Consider the following 20,573-nt stretch of genomic DNA (forward strand, 5'->3'; position numbering starts at 1 on the left):
CAAACAAAATAAGAATTTGAGGGAGAATAAAATTCAGTAAAATGTGTTGTGCCTTTTCTCTCTCACTCTCTCTTTACATACAAAAAAATTGAAATTGAATTGAAAATTGAAATTGAAATCTCTGTGTGTTCTTGGTAGTTCTGACACAAGCCCCCTTGTGTGGGTGTTTTTTTTTTTTTTACATCCGCCAAAGATGTAATAAAATCATCAGCATATATTTATCTGTCTGTTAGCAGGATTACATCAAAACTACTGGATGGATTTTGACTAAGTTTCCACCAGAGATTGATATTAGGCCATGGAAGACTCTATTAAATTTTGGAGGTGATCTGCATCCGGATCCAGATTCTGGATCAAGATTTCACTTTATATAGGCTTTAAAGGATTACATAAAAAAACCTACTTCATGGATTCTCACCAAATTTGCACCACAGATTCATTTGTGCTCAAAAGTTTACATACCGTGGCAGAATTTTTACTTTTTTTTTTTTTTTTTTTTGGCCATTTTTAAGAGAATATGAATGATAACACAAAAACTTTTTTTCACTCATGGTTAGTGGTTGGTTGAAGCCATTTATTGTCAAACAGCTGTGTTTCCTCTTTTTAAATCAAAATGACAAGAGAACTACCCAAATGACCCTGATACAAAGTTTACATACCCCTGTTCTTACAGTTTTTTTTTACAGTTGTTTACGCACTAAAATGAACATTTTCACACAATCAACAGATCTTTACACTCAAGAAGCAAAACACCTGTCCAGAGTTGCACAACAATAAGTACAGACTCAACTTCACACTTTTTGCAAAACATTACACACATTTTCACACCTTAGACACAGATAAGGATTGTGAGGTTACTTCCTTCTCATTACAAAGCCCTGTCTTGCCAATGACCACACTAATGAACAAATTGGATAATCACATCCACCAGTGTGGAAGCACACATGTGCTTAATTGAAAATACAGCATTCAGGTTGGTGCTATAAAAGGCAGCAGGTGAGTTCACCAGTCTTTAACAAAAATGGAAGGAGTTAGAAGAAGAAGCATGAGAATGAGAGGGGGAGCTCAAAGAGGAGAAGAAGGGGGTAGAGGAAGAGGCCTAGATAGAGGAAGAGGTAGAGAAGGACCTGAAGAATGATAGCACCTGAACAAAGAAGACAAGGACCAAATTTAACTCAAGAAATCCGTGCAACACTTATTGACCACGTTATCAACCATGGACTGACACTGAGGGACGCTGGACTAAGAGTTCAGCCAAATCTCAGCAGAAATACTGTAGCGACAGTAATTCGAACATTTCATCGAGAACACTGGTAAACTAACTGCACAGTACATTGAAACTGCAACTTACTGTACTTCTCATCACTTTTGATATCCTTTCCTGTGACATGTGTTTTTTGTCTAAATAGGATTGAGGGTCGAGGACACCAAGGTGGAAGGGGCCCCATGTTCACTCGGGCACAAGAGACAGCCATTGTAAACATGGTTTTAGCCAGCAATTGTGTCAGGCTGAGAGAAATCCAAACCAATGTCATCAGTGATAACAATATTTTCAATAACATCCATCAAGTGTCTCTGTCAACATTAAGCTGAATCCTCAAAAACAAAACAAAACAAAACAAAACAAAAAAAACAAGTTCACATGAAGCAACTGTATTGAGTACCATTTGACAGAAATTCAGAGAGAGTGAAACATCTGCGTAATGAGTATGTGGAGGTTTGTATTGTTCACCTTACTATGGTGTGGTATTGTGCACTGCACACAACCTTTTTGCATGAATAATTACTGTGCAATAGATACTGAACAGTGTCCTATTGTCTTTTACTGTGTTTCAGAGAGTCTTGCAAATGGATGCTGAATGCATGAATTTATATGTTGATGAGGCTGGATTTAACCTTGCAAAAACTAGAAGAAGAGGGAGAAATGTAATTGGACACAGGACAATTACCAGTGTGCCAGGGCAGCGAGGGGGTAACATCACCCTTTGCGCTGCCATTACCAAAAATGGGGTCCTCCACCGCCATGCGAATCTGGGACCCTATAATGCCAATCTAATACTTGCATTTCTTGACAGATTACACGACATCATCACAGCATTAAACCAAGAGGACCACATGCAGTACATTGTCGTTTGGGACAATGTATCATTCCATCAATCTGCTGTGGTCCAGAATTGGTTCCATGAGCACCCTGAATTTGCAGTCTTATACCTTCCACCATACTCCCCCTTCCTTAACCCAGCTGAGGAGTTTTTTTCTGCATGGTGGTGGAAGGTATACAACCTTCAGCCCTACGACCGTTTGCCCCTCATTCAGGCTGTGGAGCAGGCCTGTGATCTTATTGAAGCAGCTTCTGTGCAGGGGTGGATTTGTCACGCAAGGCAATTCTTCCAACGGTGCCTTGCCAATGAAGACATAGCCTGTGATGTGGATGAAATCCTATGGCCTGATCCAGCCAGACGGAGAGATAATGATTAGTTACAGAATTGTTGTTGTTGCTTTTGTTTTTCTTCAGAGTTGCTGTAAGTGTATGTACTTCATGCAGTAATTTTTATTTGTCTACAGATTTTTTATTTGTCTACACTTTACAGTAGTAATAAACTACTATTTTGTTCTGATTTTCATTGTGGATTGCTATGTTACTGTAACTGAGTATGGTAAGAAACAAATATTTTCTGCAGCATCAGTGTTGTGCAGTGCTTGGTAAGTTCATAGTATTTGTGTACTTTCTCTGTATACCTCATGTAATCATGAAGAATGTTGTGGGTTTGTCAATCTTTTTGTCATCTAAATCCCATCCATCCATTTTCTTCTGCTTTATCCGGAGTCGGGTCGCGGGGGCAGCAGCTCAAGCAAAGCCGCCCAGACCTCCCGATCTACACACACCTCCCCCAGCTCCTCCGGGGGAACCCCAAGGCGTTCCCAAGGCAGCCGAGAGATGTAGTCCCTCCAGCGTGTCCTGGGTCTTCCCCGGGGCCTCCTCCCAATGGGACATGCCCGGAACACCTCTCCAGTGAGGCGTCCAGGGGGCATCCGGAAAAGATGCCCGAGCCACCTCAACTGACTCCTTTCGACTCCGAGCTCCTCCCGAGTGACCGAGCTCCTCACCCTATCTCTAAGGGAGCGCCCAGCCACCCTGCGGAGGAAACTCATCTCGGCCGCTTGTACTCGCGATCTCGTTCCTTCGGTCATGAGCCAAATCTCATGACCATAGGTGAGGATCGGAACGTAGATCGATCGGTAAATCGAGAGCTTTGCCCCCCTACTCAGCTCTCTCTTCACCACGACGGTCATAAAAATGTCTGGCAAAAAAGTCTAGCTCATGCTATTTCCTAAAATAGGGTTTTTTACAAATGCTTTGTACTGATCACAGTAGTGTGTAACTGACTGCAATAGTGTCTGATCATTTGAATACTGTGTTAGTGGGATGAAAACAAAACAGCATTTTTATAAATATGTGTATGTTTTTGAAATATGTGTATATGTTTTGACTGAAGTGTGTCATTTTGCAAACAATCTAGGAGTTATGCAAATTGAGTGTGGTGTTTGGATAATTGTGTGAGGATTTTGAAAAAAGGAGCCCTGTTTTCAAAATTGTGTGTAAACAATTGAAAAAAACTGTAATACCATGTGTTGCCCCCTTTAACATCAGTGACAGCTTGGAGTCTTCAGTGGTAGTTTGTGGACGAGGCTTTCTGATGGTGAAGCTGCCACTGAATATGTCTTGGACTTTATTTACATTAATTACAAAGAAATACAAACAATATGGCACTTTATGGTAAATCTGCATGGAGTAGACAGTTCTCAAAAACTGAGTGACTATGCAAGAAGGAGAAGAGTGAGGAAAGCCACCCAGACACCCAGACAACCCAGAAGAAGTTATGGGCTTATGTGGCTGTGATTGGAGAAATTGTGCACAGTGCAAGCTTTGCATTTTGTATCACTACTCTTAGCTTCATAGTGGAGTAGAGCAGAGAAGGATCTTCTTTCACCAAAACAGATCAAATCCAGGCTTACATCTCAGATGTACCTTCTGGCAATTTGTAGCTAAACTTTCAGGTCTTCTTTTTAAGAAAATCCTCCTCTATACCACTTCATCATGAAGATGGATAACTGGTGATACAAAATGCAAAGCTTGCACTGTGTATAATTTCAGTGGCAGCTTTACCATCAGAGAGCCTCGTCCAAAACTACCACAAAAATCTCCAAGCAAAAAATAAAACCTACTTCATGGATTCTCACTAGATTTGCACCACAGATAGATATTAGTGCATGGAATTTTGGAGGTGATCCAGATCCGGATTGGCGGACGTCAGAAATCTCAGATTGCTCTTGTGTTTGTTTGTTTGTTTGTTTGTTTGTTTCATCCCAATTGGCTAATGAGTTTTTGAGTGACAGCTCAGTGACTTGACATTGCCAAACCCAACCCTGACAAACACCAGTGAGATTTTGTACCCGCTTCGCACAGTACTTGTCATACCTAGACTGGCTACGATGTCTGGCAACTTATTCTGGATGATACAGATTGTAAGGGAGCAGCCTGGTCAACTAAATCAAACACTTTACAGAAATCAACATGGGCTCCTAAGCAGCACCACCAGTGTTAATGCAGTGTTCTCGCAAAGGAAGGATGCGGTTAGTGGTTGACTTTGTAGGGTGTGAAGTCACACTGCTCCCAACACTGAATAGCAAGTAAATGAGTGAGAATCCTATTAAGAATAATATTTGTAAGCACCTTTCCCTGCGCAGAGAGCATGGTAATACCCCTTGTAATTGTTGTAATCCAGGTGATCACCCTTTTCTTACCAGAGCCTGGAGGAGCTTCGCTCCAGTGCCATAGATATTAAATTTCAGCCACTGAATTTTATATAAATGTCATCTCAAAATAAATTCTGAGATAAATTTTATGTGGGGCAGTAAAGAAATGGTTTTGTTTTATAGCAGTTCTTCCTGACTGAAAAAAATGTGACAATCAAGGGGTCAGACAGACCCTGGATTCTTGCATCATTAATTAATTAATTTTCATGTTTCCTTGATATGTGAATTTGGTGAAAACGTTTCATGACACGAACAACTACTGACAGGAGCCCCAGTGGTTTCCAACCTTTTTTATGTGGCAATACCCCCCCCCCCCCCCCACACACACACACACTAAAAATGGTAAATGGACAGCATTTATATAATGCTTTTCAATTTGAATCAGAACCTCAAAGTGCTTTACAGTGATGCCTTGCATTCACCCACACTGATGTCAGGGTGCTGCTGTGTAAGGCGCTTGAGCAAATGGGGATTGAAGACGCTTACGCTTAGTGATGTTCCATCGCAATCAGTTTGTGTGTGTGTGTATACTTTGGACACCACTGGGCTGCACTTCCACTTTTCCACGGACTGCATGCTCCATGTAGTCCATTTCTTATTTTGAAAACCTCAGAACAAACAAAAGACAAAACCTTGGGTTCTCTCCGTGGTCTTTGTCGCCCCCTGGAGGAAGGCTCGAAAATTGTCAATCTGAGTCCCCGCATGACCTCGACCGCACTGGGACACGCCCCTCCCACATGTCCGCCAATCAAAAACTGAAAGTGGACAGTTTCCCTTTGTTTTTTTTAACGCTTTACAGCTCGCTTTTGTCAGCGGGTGGTTCCTGTGTGTGCGGTGTAACATTATGTTTGAAGACAATGAGTGTTTTTAGGTGTTACTGTTCGTTGTAGCCGTTTTGCGGAGGTCTTGTATTTTTTTGGAGCCGTAGCCATGGTGTCTGTGTACAGCGGTTCGCACACGTTGAGCAAAGATGACGTGAACTACAGGATGCATTTCCGAATGATAAACGAGCAGCAAGTTGAAGATATTACCATAGAGTTTTTCTACAAACCGCACACGATAACTCTGCTGACGTGCACTGTGCTCAGTTTGATGTATTTTGCCTTCACAAGGTAAGTGGGTCACACAGCTAAAGCTAGCTTAGCTAACCTCTGGCTAACAGCAGCAGCTGGTGATGCTCTGGAACATTGGTGATCTTTATCTACCTTTTACCCACTTTTCTGTATGAAAAGCAACTTAACGTTGTGTTAGGGATAGCTCAATTTTGTTGCCGTTATTTTCTCAAAGCCAGTATGAGAATTTTAGTCGTTAACATGCACATCTGTCCAGTGCTAAAATTAGCTACCTTTGGCATAAGTCACTCTGATGATTTTTACTGTTTTTTATTGTTCTTTGTCTGCAGAGATGATGGAAACGCTGACAGTAACCTCTGGGTGGGGCTCATACTAGTCATTTCCTTCTTTCTTGTGATCAGTGTTTTGGCATTTCCCAATGGTGAGTTAAATTCAGTTCCGTTCGCTTTAATTGTATAGTGCCAAATCACAACATAACTCACCTCAAGGAGCTTCACAACCTTATCCCCCCCTCCCCAGAGCAAGTGCATTGGCAACAATGGTAAGAGGAAAAACTCCCCTGGGTATTTATTTTGGTTGTAGGGTAGATCAGGTTCAGACAATCTGTGTTGGCCATATTACCAAAAACAAACAACAGAACACTTCTAAGTATTGTCAAACATCCAAAAACAGATATGAAGAAAATAGGTGCCCATTAGGGATGTGAATCTCATCACTGACAACGATTCGATACACATCTTGATACACTACCAGTGATATGATACATCTTGCGATACATGGTGATACCGGCGATACGATTCACCCCTCTTCTCGATTCGATGCGATTTGATATGTATTTGATGGTGATTCAATTCCTTACAATGAGATACGATGCGATTCAACATGATGCAAAGAAATTATTACCAAAAATTTAAATAGAAAATAAGCTGCCATTCAGTATGGTACTATGGTATTCTTCTTCTGATTCTAATAGAGGCAGAAGATTTGTTTTACTCCTTATAAGCAGCAAATTTACCAGATGCAACATTAAAGAGCAAGAATCAGTTCCCTCATATGTGGAAACTGTTTGATCACACTGTCAGAACTGAAACAGTACACTAAACAGTAAAACGTCACTCTGAATGAGTGACTTAAATTGAGTCATTGTTTATATAGTTTAAAAATAATGAAGCCTAACTGCTGATTTGCATTGCATTTGTCATGAACAAGCCATTATTTTATTTAGCACCATCCAGATTTATCTGTGAGTTGCCTATAGTGTCTTTGACAGTTGCTGAAAATTTTATGGAAAAATTCCATACAGTTCCAGAGATATGCATGAAATTTACCCCCAAAATAGCATTTTTTTTTCATAAATTTTGTGTGACATTGAGATTAACATTATCACTTAAAGTTGAATGTTAAAGAAATAACCTTGTATTTTGTCAATTTGTTTGTGCTTCATACTAACACACAGTAGTATTTTGTAAAGGTAGAAATGTCATTTCCTAGAAAAAAACATGTTTCTAAAGCAAGGTAAAACTGTTGCAAGCGTAACGCTGAGAATAAGTCCTTCATTTATTTGTGTCAAAACCTTAGCTATATCTCCTACTCTGCTTCAATAGAATAATTATATTACTTGTTCAATAATACCAGGAACTAATGGACAGAATTTCTTTGTTTCAGGCTTCTGCAGAGTAAAGAAGATACCTCCAACTGTTGTCACAAGCGTTACGCTCTAGCACATTATAGTATATATGCACTGATAATTTCTAGCAATGGCTGAACCGAGACCAATAGAAATATTGAAACTCTGATATATAACCATACCTAAAATGATACCATTTCACAAAAAAGACCACTTTTAAATTTTGATGGTTATGTCACACTTTGGCTTCATTATTTTTGAACTAGGACCAGTGCGTTTGTCATTTTCTCAACAAGTGCCTAAGCTGGTTAAGCAGCAAGTGTATTTGCACTGATATGCACACCTATAAATTAGATGTGTTCCGGTGGAGTGCTGCTGTATTGCTGTCATGAGATAGCACAAAGCGGTTGTGCTATATACCACCAAACATGGTCTAATGGCTGGGTTGCCCAAAGCAGGATCTCCCTGAGTGGTGGTGTTGGGGGGTGTCTAGAGTACCTTTATACAGATAGTAACGACAGTATACAAATCCATTATATATGGTGTTTATTTTGGTAAACAATACAAAAACATTGGGACTTTTTTGTCCAGTGACTGTGAATATCCGGTGTCGGACAGACCGAACGGTCCCCCTAAAAATCGGTCCCCACGGATTAACACCTCGTTTCTGCTTCAAACTGCACACCAGTCATCATCTATCTCAGCAATCTGAAGCTTTTGTACAACAATCATTTCCACATAAATTGAGCATTATTTCATCATAAAAGGCGACAGAAGCAATCAGAGCGCCGCAGCTAAACGAGCTGCTAGCTGATACGTTCACGGTGCATCGGACATTTCAAAGCATCACAGAATTTTGCCTCATTTCTCCTTAAAACAGCCTTGTTTCTGCTTAAAACTGACTTTAGAATGATTTAAGAAGTTTTACTTTTGTCCTCTGATGGTTAATAATCCCATTAATCCATTTGATTGCTTTGGGTGAAGAGACTCTGTCTCAGACGTGCTTCTGTGGTCCGAAATGACGCATGCGCAGATGCAAAAGGTGGACTGATTTTTAGAGGCGGACCGTTCAGTCTGCAACACTGGCTTTATACGATGACGGTTTAGGTGAGTTTTACTGTACATGAGACTGAACAATAAATTTACTTCGCAAAGCTTTGACAATTAAGTCAGCTTCCATCCCACATGGCTGACTTTATTTTCCCATATTTTTCTTCTGTTTGGATCTGAAGGGAATCTGTACATCTTGAAGCCCTTGTTGTCTATTTGTGCATCCAAATGCACAACAACCCGGCATTTTCAGCGAATAAATAAATAAGATGTATTTACATGCAGACAGCTTAGCATCAAATGCTATTTTGGCCACAAGATGGCACCACAAGTCACGTGACCGTTACTTTGCACTCAGATTAAGCATTATGCACATAGCAAAGTGCAGTTACACTATGCACCTTAGATTGTTTGTTGTAGATCATAGAGGTAAGGCCCTTAGGGCAGTACAGTCAGGCTGGGGGAAGACGTGCCTGGACTTGCAGGAATTGCACATCAGCGGAAAGCTTTTCTTCTCTCACAACAGTTTGTTTATACAGTGTTGAAGACAACTGTTATAATCCCCCAAAAAGTATAAGCTAAGACCTTGAAGCAGGAAAGAATAAAAAGAAAAGACTACTTAAAGCAGGATATTAAATTTTAATCCTGGTTGTAATTTTGAGTTGATTCACTTTCAGAAATGTGGGAGCCTTTCCAGGAGCCCTAAACATGTCTGGCAGTAGGAGTGGGGAAGCAAAGGTGTTGCTGTGATATAATGTTACAAAGAGAGGCAATTTTGTTTGTTGATGGCCACAGTGAAGAACCGCTTCTTATTCTTCTGCTGGCTCCATTTATTATTCATATGTTTGTGTGTTCTTCTGTAGGTCCATTCACAAGGCCTCATCCAGCAATATGGCGTATAGTTTTTGGTGAGCATTGCTGAAAGTCTCCAAATGATTTTGGTTTGAAGCTTAATTTTTTTTACATATGCCAATTTCCCTTAAGGTTTGAGTGTCCTATACTTCCTGTTCCTGGTTTTCATCATCTTCTTGAACTGGGATCAGGTAAAGCAACTAATGTACTGGTTGGATCCAAACCTGCGTTATGCTAAGAGAGAAGCCGACATAATGGTGAGTAATGTAGGATCAATTTCTCCAGCAGTAATGTTCAACCATTTGAAGGACCATTGTTGGTTATCTGGACATTTATAGTCAGTTTGGCATGAGGATGTTTGTGCTGCTCCTGCAGGAATATGCTGTGAACTGTCATGCTATCTCGTGGGAAAGAATTCTGAGTCACTTTGACATTTTTGCATTCAGCCATTTTTGGGGCTGGGGCATGAAGGCCTTGCTCATTCGTAGTTATGGCCTCTGCTGGTCCATCAGTATCACCTGGGAGCTCACTGAGGTAAAATTGTGCACATTGGATTAAAAAAGTCATCTCATACTTCTTGTATGGTCCATCAGAAATTGTCTAACTGGTTCACATACTGTCGCTTTTCTGATGACAGAACTGCTACGGTTATATAAGATGAATTGATTAGTGGAGCATAACTGTAACAATTGTTCATTTCTGGAAACAAGCACCAAAATTGGAACACATAGTCCTCAACCATTATTCTTTTGAAAATACTGAGTATCCACTTGAATTTTCAGTAGGCGGCCAGGTAGGGGTCAATTGAAGAATTACACAGGGTCAAAATTTAAAATGCTCCAGTCATATTGAAAGCTATACCACATTATTTGTCTGATCACAACGATACCAAAAAGGTATAGTTTGGGGTATCTATGACTGAATGTTATGGGTAAAAACAACAAGAATGGTGACAAAGGTCAATTTCAGTTTGTACAGGGTTAGAAGTTAAAGTTGCTCCAATTTTGGTAAAAAGTGGTGCAAATTATTGGTTGAACTAATAGGATTAATAAATGAAATAGTTTTGACTGCTGAATGCTTGGTCTGCAAGGTAAAGGTAGAGCAATGTCGGCGTCCATTGGATTCTATGAGTGACATATGTTACCCTGTAACATGATAACTAAGCATGACACATAGTGCAAACTATTCATTTTTGAAACCCTATTAACTCAACCAATAATTTGCATCACATTTTACAATATTTAGAGCAACTTTAACATCTGACCCCTGTACAAACTAATGCTGACCTTTGTTACCATTCTTGCTGTTTTTACCCCATAACTCCATAACATTCAGTCAGATAGTCCAAACTATACCTTTTTGGTATTGTCGTGATCAGACAATAATGTGGTATAGCTTTCAATATCATTGAAACATTTTTAAATTTTGACCCCTGTGTAATTCTTCAATTGACCCCTACCTGGCCACCTACTGAAAATTCAAGTGGACACTCAGTTTTTGCCAAAGAGTCATGTCTAAGGAGTATTTGTGCCAACTTTGGTGCTTGTTTCCAGATTTGAAGGATTCCTCTATGAATATTATCTGCTGCACTAGATGGGTCATCTTCGAGGTGTTTATTTTTGTGGCCAATCCCAAGAATTTTTAACATGTCAGCTCAGAGGTTTTTTTTGTTTTATGATGCCAGGTCAAATGACTTTATCATTTCTTTTCCCCTGCAGCTATTCTTCATGCATCTCCTGCCCAACTTTGCAGAGTGCTGGTGGGATCAGGTGATTCTGGACATTTTGCTGTGTAACGGAGGGGGAATCTGGCTTGGCATGACAGTTTGTCGCTTTTTGGAAATGAGGACCTACCACTGGGCCAGTATTAAGTATGACCTTTAAAGGAGATAATAACAGCAATGATTTTTTTTTTTCTTCTTTTAATCGAGACTGCTTTTTGCTGTGTGAGCAACACCATTAAGAAGATGTTTTTTGTCATTTATATTTAAGAAAATAGTGCAAGAATTGGGAAACTAGAACTTGTATGTTTACATGTGTTTTTAGTTTGACAGACCCTTCAACATTCATGCTATGTCTTAAATTTGGGCAGCACTTTTATTAAACTATATATTTTTCATGCAAAAGTTTATTAAAACTAGCCTTTGAGGATAAATATCTACATTTTTATGTATCCTTATGAAGTATTATTCATTCATTCATTTTCTATACCAGGTTAATATTCCACTTAAGGGTCATGGGGCAGCTGCAGCCTATGCAAGTGCTCATTGAGCGAGAGGTGGGGTACACCCTGGACAGGCTGCCAGTCTATCGTAGGGCCACATATAGACAGTCTGCAGTGTTATTTTAAAAATTGAATGCATCTAGACACACCTAAAAATTACATTTCTCTCATATTGATTCACCACATTAGTTAAGGATCAACACAAAGAAAGTGTCTTTTCATATAAATAATCTAAATTACAACCTGTGACTTATAAATGTTTATTATTGCCAGCCAAAACAGTCCTCCAAGAGCTCTTCAGTGATTTGGAGTTTTCTCATTGATTGTCTGAATTGTGTTTTTCACCACGTCACCTGAACTATTCTTTTATTCATCATGTAGGTTTTGCAACAGTAATTATTTTTTTTCCAAGTTTGGATAAAGGAGGATGTTAATACAGTTCAAGATCAATTTTTTTGTTTTTTTTTCAAGGCTTGCAAAACTGATTGATTCAATATCTTGTAAAATAGGAAAAAAAAAAACAATAGTTACATTTCAAATCACTCATGTTTAGGCATCTTTGGATAAACCAGGATTCCGTATTTGGACTTATTTCCCATTCCTGGTTTAACCTCTTGAAGGGTAATGGTATTGTTCATTATTTCTCTGGTCATAGAGATTACCCTTTTATTTTTGGTGTAGGCATAAAGGGACCATCTGAGCACAAGCACTGTTAAATTCTCTTAACCATTTTTGTTGCAATATGAAGTCTACTCTAGTCAAGGACGGCATTAAATGTGTTTGTTGAAATGTACTGATCAATGAGGAGTGAGTGTGAATGATTAGTGGTATGATGTTGTTTGAATCCCACAATGACATAATGCTGCTCGCTGTAAACTTGTCGGCAAATCGTCGTAATCTGTACCTTCTTTTTTTCTTCTCCATGCAGAGATATTCACACCACCACAGGGAAGATCAAACGAGCTGTGCTCCAGTTCACCCCAGCCAGCTGGACATATGTGCGCTGGCTTGACCCCAAGTCTTCCCTGCAGCGGGTGATGGGTGTTTATCTGTTCATGATCATCTGGCAGGTGGGTCAGAGAGAAATTCTCTGTTGCCATCTCATGGTGACTAAGCCCTGAATAGCTGGGGATCATCCTGTGTGCTTTGTGTGCTAAATCTAGTCTAATCTAATTGCCGCCTGTGTTGCTGAAATTTAAACCTTTCTCGGCTCCATATAAAACACAACTGCCCTACTGTCTACACATTAACAGCTAGTTCCATAAAAGTGAAAGACAGACACAGCGGCGAATTATAGGAATGAGAAACCCAGTGATGGAGAACTTAAGTGAACTAAGTGCTCACTGCTGGAATGTCAGTTATGGCTGCCAGAGTCAGAGGCGCTGACTGCCATGATGACAAATTGTGCTGTTTTTCTCATTTTTGTGCGTAGATGAAACAGCATCATGCACCTCTCTGACTGACTCACAGTTTTCATCTCTCTTGTGACATGAAATCGTAATTACCACTGTGTAAGAGTGATGGAAGAGATGGTGTGTGGCTGTGCTGCTTGGCATGATAACACTTTAGCCACTCTGTAATGGGTTCAGCCACACAGGCTCCAGATCGTATTAGTGAGAGTAACATGGAAACAGATCTCACTGTCAACGTCTCAGTCTCATTCTGTTTTTAGCAGATTTCTGTTCCAAATGCAACACTTGAAACCTTCTCTAGACTTTTTGTCTGCCTATGGAAATGAAAGAAACTGTCATTGTCCAAATATTTGTGGACTTGGGTGGAACTTCTTAAATTACAGTACAGTGGAAATGTTATCCAGTGTCACAGCTCAAAGTAAGGTCTATCAGGCCAAACCGAAGAATATTGTTTGATAAGCAGTAAAAAACAGACCGATGAGAGCATGTGTTGATGTTTAAAGTCATTGAGCTCAGCAATCATTTCAACTGTGATCACTTTTATTTTATTTTATCTTTTGTTTGGTAGTGACACATGGCATCTTCAGAATTATGGAACTATACTATAAAAAGAACTGTAGATCCTGTACTGTTCATTTGAAGTGGAAGTAAACACTCTTAACTCTGAAAGTTGGCATTTTAAGTGTTTAAAATTCATTGTGCTTATTTTAGGGATAAAATGTGCCATTGTTCTATAAACATTTATTAAATGTAATTGTGATCATGAAATTTTTTTTCTTTTTTCCTGTTTCTTTATTCACAGCTAACAGAATTGAACACGTTCTTCCTCAAGCACATTTTTGTCTTCCCTGCATGCCACGCTCTTAGTTGGTGTCGAATCCTGTTTATTGGTATCATCACAGCTCCAACTGTGAGGTAGAACATTCAAATGACCGTCACAAAAATACTTGCAGATATTTTCTGTACAAACTAGATGTTTCAGATTTTTTTTAAAGCAATGTTGCCAGGAGTTTAAAGTGACATTTACTTCCTTCTGTCTTGTTTTGTTTTTGTTTTAGGCAGTATTATGCATACCTTACAGATACACAGTGCAAGAGAGTTGGGACTCAGTGTTGGGTATTTGGGTAAGTGAAATTGTAAAATTGTAGCATTGTCCAAAATATGTGCCCAGTTGGACTTTCAGAAGTCCTCACATTGACATGACAGCTCATGTTTACAGAGATTTGTGCTGATGTCAAGGGGTGTGGATTTATTTTCAGCATAGCGTTGATCAAGCGTTCCTTGACTAAGTGTTTCCGCTGAGTGTTTAAATCGGTCAAACAGGGCGTTTCATTGTATCGCTGTCCAAAGGATTATGATAGGTGGAAAAAATGGGTTTCAACCATGAAGAATGAAAATAACCACATTTGGTCACTCTGGGAAGTGTCGTCAACACTTTGTGTCAGGTCAAATTTAACTTCTGAATGGGGTTGGTAGGTGAAAACATTAGTGGTCATATTTATGCATTAGTTTTTGCTTTAATGGTTCCACCATTAATCTTGTACACAAAATGACAGTTCCATATTATTTTCCATGCAATTATTGTTGCACAAACATCAGTCCGACACACAACCAATTACCACGTTCATTTTCTAAGCCCAAGTTGATGACAGCAACCATGACGATATTTAAATTTCAAACTGACAACAAAATACACACACAAAAATGAGAACTTTCACATCAATTAAAGTTTGACCATGTTAAAATAGAATCAGTTATAGCTAATTATGTATGATAGGAAAAAAGGTGAGTTTAAAATATCAGCAGGCAACCCGTTCCCCAACATGGTACTCTTCACCTTTGGAACAGAGGGTAAATCTCCATCCAGAGACTGGAGGGCACAAGGTTTAACAAGTTCAATGAGATAAGCAGATGCACGGCCATTTAGTATTTTATGTCCTCAACAAAACCTGAAACTCTTCTCTCGCATAGTAACTGGAAGCCAATGGAGGGAGGCTAAAACAGGATTATATACCTAGTTACTTAAATAAAGGAGCCAGCCTTTCATTGCTTTCATGGCACATGGGCAGATACACTGTAAAGTCTAAAGCATTGACTTGACTGGGGGAAAGAGCTGATATACTACGTCATTTTCCCAGAGGAAATCTATGAAGTAAACTCATCTTAAGTGAATGTATTTGAATGAATGAATTTAGGCTGATCTCTATGCTTACTTGAGGAAAGTGAGACGCCCAGTTTCCCAAATAAGTTCAACATGTTAGAATTTACATTGTACAATGAGGTCTTGCACCAGAACGATATTTGCATCGCAGTAAGCCCAAGCTTTATCACGTAAGCCTTGAAGATGTGTTAACAGCACTGACATTTATTATTATTTAAAATAACTCCTCAAAGTCACGCATGCCTCAGAAATTCAATAATAGTGTGAGGAAGAACTCTTACCAAAGTGGCACTGACTGACTTTGCAGGGCGTGGACACACCAGCATTTGTCCAAACATTTTAATTCACAAAGCAACTATGAGCATTTCGTAGCTGGCAAGCACATCACTGTTCTTGGATAAAGGTGACCATGGTGTCGTCCCCCCCGTCCCCCCGCAGAATTAAGGTTTACTGCAGGTGTGTCACATCTGTCAATAATGTATTTCTTTACTGCTGTCATCACAGGGCAATAGCCTTTTTGGAGGCCTTGGTGTGTATTAAATTTGGACACGAGTTGTTTTCAAAAACACAGATCCTGTACGTGATCCTCTGGCTGCTGTGTTTGGTAAGAGCTCAGTGACTGGAGCTGCATGATAAGGTTTATGGCTTTTTCATGTATCATTAAAGAGTTTGTTTTCTCCATTTTAGGCCTTCATTACATTCCTGTGCCTTTATGGGATGGTATGGTATGCTGAAAACTATGGACCCACACAAAAGGTATTTTCTTGTTCCTACAAAACAGTGTGATGTGCTCTGGTTGATGAAAAGTAGCTGAAGATTAAAGTACTCTTTATACCAGATGTCACCTGCCCTGCTCCCAAACAGCACATGCAGTGCATGGTTTCCAAATCTCCCTGCTCAACCCATTCCTAACTAACTACATCAGGTCAATCAATCAATCAATTTTATTTATATAGCACCAAATCACAACAAACAGTTGCCCAAGGTGCTTTATATTGTAAGGCAAGGCCATACAATTACGTAAAAACCCCAACGGTCAAAACGACCCCCTGTGAGCAAGCACTTGGCGACAGTGGGAAGGAAAAACTCCCTTTTAACGGGAAGAAATCTCCAGCAGAACCAGGCTCAGGGAGGGGCAGTCTTCTGCTGAGACTGGTTGGGGCTGAGGGAGAGAACCAGGAAAAAGACATGCTGTGGAGGGGAGCAGAGATCAATCACTAATGATTAAATGCAGAGTGGTGCATACAGAGCAAAAAGAGAAACACTCAGTGCATTATGGGAACCCCCCAGCAGTCTAAGTCTATAGCAGCATAACTAAGGGATGGTTCAGGGTCACCTGATCCAGCCCTAATTATAAGCTTTAGCAAAAAGGAAAGTTTTAAGCCTAATCTTAAAAGTAGAGAGGGTGTCTGTCTCCCTGATCCGAATTGGGAGCTGGTTCCACAGGAGAGGAGCCTGAAAGCTGAAGGCTCTGCCTCCCATTCTACTCTTACAAACCCTAGGAACTACAAGTAAGCCTGCAGTCTGAGAGCGAAGCGCTCTATTGGGGTGATATGGTACTATGAGGTCCCTAAGATAAGATAGGACCTGATTATTCAAAACCTTATAAGTAAAAGAAGAATTTTAAATTCTATTCTAGAATTAACAGGAAGCCAATGAAGAGAGACCAATATGGGTGAGATATGCTTTCTCCTTCTAGTCCCCGTTAGTACTCTAGCTGCAGCATTTTGAACTAACTGAAGGCTTTTCAGGGAACTTTTAGGACAACCTGATAATAATGAATTACAATAGTCCAGCCTAGAGGAAATAAATGCATGAATTAGTTTTTCAGCATCACTCTGAGACAAGACCTTTCTGATTTTAGAGATAATGCGTAAATGCAAAAAAGCAGTCCTACATATTTGTTTAATATGCGCTTTGAATGACATATCCTGATCAAAAATGACTCCAAGATTTCTCACAGTATTACTAGAGGTCAGGGTAATGCCATCCAGAGTAAGGATCTGGTTAGACACCATGTTTCTAAGATTTGTGGGGCCAAGTACAATAACTTCAGTTTTATCTGAGTTTAAAAAGCAGGAAATTAGAGGTCATCCATGTCTTATGTCTGTAGACAATCCTGCAGTTTAGCTAATTGGTGTGTCCCCTCTGGCTTCAGGGATAGATAAAGCTGGGTATCATCCTGCGTAACAATGAAATTTAAGCAATGCCGTCTAATAATATGCCTAAGGAAGCATGTATAAAGTGCATAAAATTGGTCCTAGCACAGAACCGTTGGAACTCCATAATAACCTTAGTCTGTGAAGAAGATTCCCCATTTACATGAACCAAATTGTAATCTATTAGACAAATATGATTCAAACCACCGCAGCGCAGTGCCTTTAATACGTATGGCATGCTCTAATCTCTGTAATAAAATTTTGATGGTCAACAGTATCAAAAGCAGCACAGAGGTCTAACAGAACAAGCACAGAGATGAGTCCACTGTCTGAGGCCATAGAAGATTCATTTTAACCTTCACTAATGCTGTTTCTGTACTATTATGAATTCTGAAACCTGACTGAAACTCTTCAAATAGACCATTCCTCTGGCAGATGATCAGTTAGCTGTTTTACAACTACCCTTTCAAGAATCTTTGAGAGAAAAGGAAGGTTGGAGATTGGCCTATAATAGCTAAGATAGCTGGGTCAAGTGATGGCTTTTTAAGTAATGGTTTTTTAAGTAATGGTTTTAATTACTGCCACCTTAAAGCCTGTGGTACATAGCCAACTAATAAAGATAGATTGTCATATTTAAGATCGAAGCATTAAATAATGGTAGGGCTTCCTTGAGCAGCCTGGTAGGAATGGGTCTAATAGACATGTTGATGGTTTGGATGAAGTAACTAATGAAAATAACTCAGACAGAACCAATTCGAGGAAAGAGTCTAACCAAAATACCGGCATCACTGAAAGCAGCCAAAGTACCGATACGTCTTTGGGATGGTTATGAGTAATTTTTTCTCTAATAAAAATTTTATTAGCAAAAAAAGTCATGAAGTCATTACTAGTTAAAGTTAAGGAATACTCGGCTCAATAGAGCTCTGACTCTTTGTCAGCCTGGCTACAGTGCTGAAAAGAAACCTGGGGTTGTTCTTATTTTCTTCAATTAGTGATGAGTAGTAAGATGTCCTAGCTTTACGGAGGGCTTTTTTATAGAGCAACAGACTCTTTTTCCAGGCTAAGTGACGATCTTCTAAATTAGTGAGACGCCATTTCATCTCCCCTTACGGGTTTCTGCTTTAAGCCTGCGAGTTTGTGAGTTATACCACGGAGTCAGGCACTTCTGATTTAAAGCTCTCTTTTGAGAGGAGCTACAGCATCAAAGTTGTCTTACAATGAGGATGTAAAACTATGACGAGATACTCTATCTCACTTACGAGTTTAGGTAGCTACTCTGCACTGTGTTGGTATATGGCATTAGAGAACATAAAGAAGGAATCATATCCTTAAACCTGGTTACAGCACTTCTGAAAGACTTCTAGGTAATGAAACTTATTCCCCCACTGCTGGGGTAGTCCATCAGAGTAAATGTAAATGTTATTAAGAATGATCAGACAGAAGGAGTTTTCAGGGAATACTGTTAAGTCTTCAATTTCCATACCATAAGTCAGAACAAGATCTAAGATATGATTAAAGTGGTGGGTGGACTCATTACATTTTGAGCAAAGCCAATTGAGTCTAATATAGATTAAATGCAGGTGTTGAGGCTGTCATTCTCAGCATCGTGTGGATGTTAAAATCGCCCACTATAATTATCTTATCTGAGCATAAAGCACTAGTCAGACAAAAGATCTGAAAAATTCACAGAGAACTCACAGTAACGACCAGGAGGACGTAGATAACAACAAATAAAACTGGTTTTTGGACTTCCAATTTGGATGGACAAGACTAAGAGTCAAGCTTTCAAATGAATTAAAGCTCTGTCTGGGTTTTTGATTAATTAATAAGCTGGAATGGAAGATTGCTGCTAATCCTCGCCTCAGCCCATGCTACGAGCATTCTGGCAGTTAGTGTGACTCGGGGGTGTTGACTCATTTAACTAACATATTCATCCTGCTGGTAACCAGGTTCTGTAAGACAGAATAAATCAATATGTTGATCAATTATTATATCATTTACTAACAGGGACTTAGAAGAGAGAGACCTAATGTTTAATAGACCACATTTAACTGGTTTAGTCTGTGGTGCAGTTGAAGGTGCTATTATTTTTGTCTTTGAATTTTTATGCTTAATAGATTTTGCTGGTTATTGGTAGTCTGGGAGCAGGCACCGTCTCTACGGGGATGGGGTAATGAGGGGATGGCAGGGGGAGAGAAGCTGCAGAGAGGTGTGAAGACTACAACCTCTGCTTCCTGGTCCCAACCCTGGATAGTCACGGTTTGGAGGATTTAAGAAAATTGGCCAGATTTCTAGAAATGAGAGCTGCTCCATCCAAAGTGGGATGGATGCCGTCTCTCCTAACAAGACCAGGTTTTCCCCAGAAGCTTTGCCAATTATCTATGAAGCCCACCTCATAGTGTTTGACCCACTCAGACAGCCAGCAATTCAAGGAGAACATGCGGCTAAACATGTCACTCCCGGTCCGACTGGGGAGGGGCCCAGAGAAAACTACAGAGTCCGACATTGTTTTTGCAAAGTTACACACCGATTCAATGTTAATTTTAGTGACCTCCGATGGCGTAACCGGGTGTCATTACTGCCGACGTGAATTACAATCTTACCAAATTTACACTTAGCCTTAGCTAGCAGTTTTCAGATTTCCTTCAGTGTCGCCTGCTCTTTCCCCCCAGAAGACAATTGACTATGGTTGCTGGTGTTCGCTAACTTCACATTTCTCAAAACAGAGTCGCCAATAACCAGAGTTTGATCCTCGGCGGGTGTGTTGTTGAGTGGGGAAAAAAACGGTTTAGAAATGTGAACGGGTTGGCGGTGTACACGGGGCTTCTGTTTAGGGCTTATGCTTCCTCCTCACAGTCCACCCAGTCGGCCTGCTTTCCCCGCTGCTCGGGATCTGCCAGAGGGAAACTAACGGCGGGCTAAGCTACCTTGGTCCGCACCGACTACAGGGGCCTGGCTAGCTGTAGAATTTTCCACGGTGCGGAGCCGGAGTCTCCAATTCACCCAGCCTGGCCTCCAAAGCTACGAATAAGCTACACTTATTACAAGTACCATTCCTGCTAAAGGAGGCCGAGGAATAACTAAACATTTCACACCCAGAGCAGAAAAGTGCGGGAGAGACAGGAGAAGCCGCCATGCTAAAACCGGCTAAGAGCTAGTAGCTGCGCTAAGCTAGCGGATTCCTAAAAACACACAAAG

The 20,573-nt window shown here is 40.1% G+C and overlaps 1 protein-coding gene across 2 annotated transcripts in view; it reads left to right on the forward strand.

The window, feature by feature from the left end:
* The first annotated feature begins 5,713 nt into the window (after positions 1-5,713).
* ptdss1a (phosphatidylserine synthase 1a) overlaps positions 5,714-20,573 on the forward strand; it is a 53,420-nt gene continuing 38,560 nt past the window's right edge. For both annotated transcript variants that reach the window (XM_034174970.1, XM_034174971.1), the window contains exons 1-11: positions 5,714-5,930; positions 6,221-6,312; positions 9,432-9,476; positions 9,553-9,677; positions 9,796-9,954; positions 11,139-11,290; positions 12,572-12,713; positions 13,858-13,970; positions 14,114-14,179; positions 15,721-15,820; positions 15,904-15,972. In XM_034174970.1, coding sequence (XP_034030861.1) covers positions 5,749-5,930; positions 6,221-6,312; positions 9,432-9,476; positions 9,553-9,677; positions 9,796-9,954; positions 11,139-11,290; positions 12,572-12,713; positions 13,858-13,970; positions 14,114-14,179; positions 15,721-15,820; positions 15,904-15,972 — 1,245 coding nt within the window. In that variant the 5' untranslated portion in view covers positions 5,714-5,748. The remainder of the gene's footprint in view (positions 5,931-6,220; positions 6,313-9,431; positions 9,477-9,552; positions 9,678-9,795; positions 9,955-11,138; positions 11,291-12,571; positions 12,714-13,857; positions 13,971-14,113; positions 14,180-15,720; positions 15,821-15,903; positions 15,973-20,573) is intronic.

The sequence above is a fragment of the Thalassophryne amazonica genome, chromosome 7 (assembly GCF_902500255.1).
Source record: "Thalassophryne amazonica chromosome 7, fThaAma1.1, whole genome shotgun sequence".
Classification (NCBI taxonomy): Eukaryota; Metazoa; Chordata; class Actinopteri; order Batrachoidiformes; family Batrachoididae; genus Thalassophryne; species Thalassophryne amazonica.